This window comes from Olea europaea, unplaced genomic scaffold (assembly GCF_002742605.1).
Source record: "Olea europaea var. sylvestris unplaced genomic scaffold, O_europaea_v1 scaffold453, whole genome shotgun sequence".
Classification (NCBI taxonomy): Eukaryota; Viridiplantae; Streptophyta; class Magnoliopsida; order Lamiales; family Oleaceae; genus Olea; species Olea europaea.
This window is the reverse complement of record NW_019262837.1, coordinates 326,725-329,387: the sequence shown is the minus strand read 5'-3', so window position 1 is coordinate 329,387 and position 2,663 is coordinate 326,725. Positions and strand designations below refer to the sequence as shown.

General features: G+C 38.6%; 1 protein-coding gene across 1 annotated transcript; it reads left to right on the top strand.

Moving 5' to 3' along the window:
* The first annotated feature begins 484 nt into the window (after nucleotides 1–484).
* On the top strand, nucleotides 485–1,505 carry LOC111388095. The gene is made up of 4 exons (XM_023012757.1): nucleotides 485–538; nucleotides 675–1,008; nucleotides 1,138–1,229; nucleotides 1,287–1,505. Exons 1-4 carry the CDS (start codon nucleotides 485–487, stop codon nucleotides 1,503–1,505), a joined length of 699 nt encoding a protein of 232 aa, XP_022868525.1.
* Nucleotides 1,506–2,663: the final 1,158 nt, after the last annotated feature.

The following is a 2,663-nucleotide window of genomic DNA, read 5'->3' as shown; positions in this document are numbered from 1 at the left end:
TATTGAGATGGATATTGTTACTAATGGTCCTTTGGTTTCTTTGGAACAAGGCAATACTTTGATTCGGGACCTTTCTTATGAGAAAATTAAAGATGCACTTTTTGATATTGGAGATGACAAGTCTCCCGCCTCGGACAGTTACACTTTTTTTTTTTTTTTTTTAAAGAATGTTTGGGGGACTATTGGTGATGATTTTGTTGGGGCTATCATGGAGTTCTTCTCTTCGGGTTCCATCATCAAACAAATCAATCACACGGTCATTGCTTGGGTACCTAAATCGAATCACACCCCGCATGTTGGTGATTTTAGGCCCATCTCGTGTTGTAATGTTACTTACAAAGTGATTGCTAAAATCCTTGCTTCTAGATTGAGACCTATTTTGGGAGACATTGTTGATCATGCACAAGCCACTTTTGTGGAAGGTAGGAATATTACGGAGAACATTCATCTTGCCTAAGAACTCTTAAGGCAATACAATAAAAAAATGGTTGCTCCAAGATGCCTCCTAAAAATTGATCTTTCAAAGGCTCACGATTCGGTAAGTTAGGATTTCCTTAGAGATGTTCTTCATGGGTTGCAATTCCCCTCGAGATTTGTTCATTGGGTTATAGAATGTGTCACTTCTACATCATAATCTATAACTTTGAATAGGACTTTGCATGGTTTTTTCAAAGGTAGGAAGGGTCTTCGGCAAGGTGACCCCTTTCTTATTTGTGCTTTGTGTTGAATACCTCTCAAGATTGCTTAAAGCTATCATGGATGATAGTAATTTCAACTTTCACCCAAAATGTGGCCCCCAAAAGATCACCCATTTAGTTTTTGCGAATGATTTGATGCTATTTGCTAGGGGAGACGTTATGTCGGTAAAAATTCTCATGAATTGCCTTTCAACTTTTGGTTCGATTTCGAGATTAGGGTTGAACGTTCTTAAATCCATCTTGTTTATTGTTGGAATTCATGGACAACTTCTTGAGAATATCTTGGAATTAACAAATGTTCCGAGGGGGAGTATGCCATTTCGGTATTTAGGCATCCCCCTTACATCGAAAAAATTTAAAGTAAATTGTTACGCTCATTTTCTTGACAAAATAACAACATATATTGGTACATGAAATTGTTCTAAATTATCTTATGCAGGCAAGATTGAAGTTATAAAGGCAGTTCTTCAAAGAATGGAATGTTTTTGGCTCTCTATATTTCTTATTCCGGCGACAATTATATCAAGGATTGTTAGCCTTTGTTGAAAATTCCTTTGGGGATCTAAGAAGCCTTTGGTTGCATGGAAGGATCTTTGTCTTCCAAGAGATGAAGGGGGCCTCGGATTGATGAAATTGAAGAGCTGGAATTTAGCGCTACTTACTAAATCCCTTTGGAACATACAACATAAAAAGGACTCTCTATGGATTCGGTGGGTTCATCAAATCTATCTTAAAGGGACATGTATTTGTGAGGTTTCTCCGAGAAAAGATCACTCCCCATTGTTTAAAAAGTTGCTGGAAATCTAGAATTTACTGTGCCAAAGTATGATTGTTTCCCATAATCTCACAAATGGACAAAACATGCAATTTGTCCAGCTGAATGGTGAAAATTCTGTTATTTTACATGCTGGAATTCGTTCATTTCAAGCTGCTATGGAACCACACGGTTGTGACCAATCTCAAAGCTAGTCATCCGATGTCCTAAATGACCGAAAAAGGGCAGTGCTGGACAGATTATTCAGCTGGTCAGCAAGGGGGAAATTTAGTACCAAACTTGCATACGACTTCTTCAGGCCGAGGGGTACAAAGAAGGTATGGGCTGGCACTCTTTCTTGCTTTGGTTAGGAGTCCAATCAAAACTCCTAACTAAAGACAAATTGCATTTTTTGGATATTGATCGTAAGTGTGTTTTTTGCGGGCATATGGAGGAAACATTTTGTCACTTATTCTTTCAATGTTCTTTCACTTCGACATTATGGGGAAATATTCGACAGTGGCTTGGAATCAAAAGATCTATGTCTACACTTTCTTCCGCTCTTAAGTGGTTGAAAAAAGAGGCTCGATGAACTTCATGCTTAGCAAGGCTAAGCGAATTGCGCTTGTAAGTACCCTCTATCACATTTGGTTAACACGTAATAGAAATATTTTTGAAGAACTTTCACCGAATTTACATTGTATTGTGAGACGGATCAAGATACACGTATACAAAATTATGTTCACCTTGTATCCAGATGTCTTGATCCATTTCAAGTCTTTAGTGTTGGGTCTTTGATTTTCATTATGCTTGATCTACTTCTGTTCTACTCGGGTATGCCCGGTGTATTTGTCTATGATTTTGACTTTTGATTTGCTCGGGAATGCCAGGTATACTTGTACATGGAACATTTTTTATCAATGATATTTACATTCACCGATCCAAAAAAGATCCAAGACCTTATCCCCCACGAGCATGACGCAGTAGTAAAGCAGGAGAGTTTTATATAGAGCATTGGAGGTTCGAATCCCTGCGGCAGCTGGAATGTAACATTTATATTAGAAGCAGTTGTCCTGTAGAGGAAAGTTATAGTGCGTTTTGTTGCCCTTCCGGGGGTCCTATCCACATGTTGTAAATGGAGGTCTATAGGGAGGGGAACTACATCCCAAATATCCGATCCAAGTGTGTATAAGCTGTGACCACATCTGGAT

Coding starts and splice junctions, on each gene's coding strand:
- LOC111388095 (XM_023012757.1), top strand. CDS start 485: ATGGTTGCTCCAAGATGCCTCCTAAAAATTGATCTTTCAAAGGCTCAC. Junction 539..674: donor TTTCAAAGGCTCACGATTCG/GTAAGTTAGGAT, acceptor GTTTTTTCAAAG/GTAGGAAGGGTCTTCGGCAA. Junction 1,230..1,286: donor CGACAATTATATCAAGGATT/GTTAGCCTTTGT, acceptor GTTGCATGGAAG/GATCTTTGTCTTCCAAGAGA.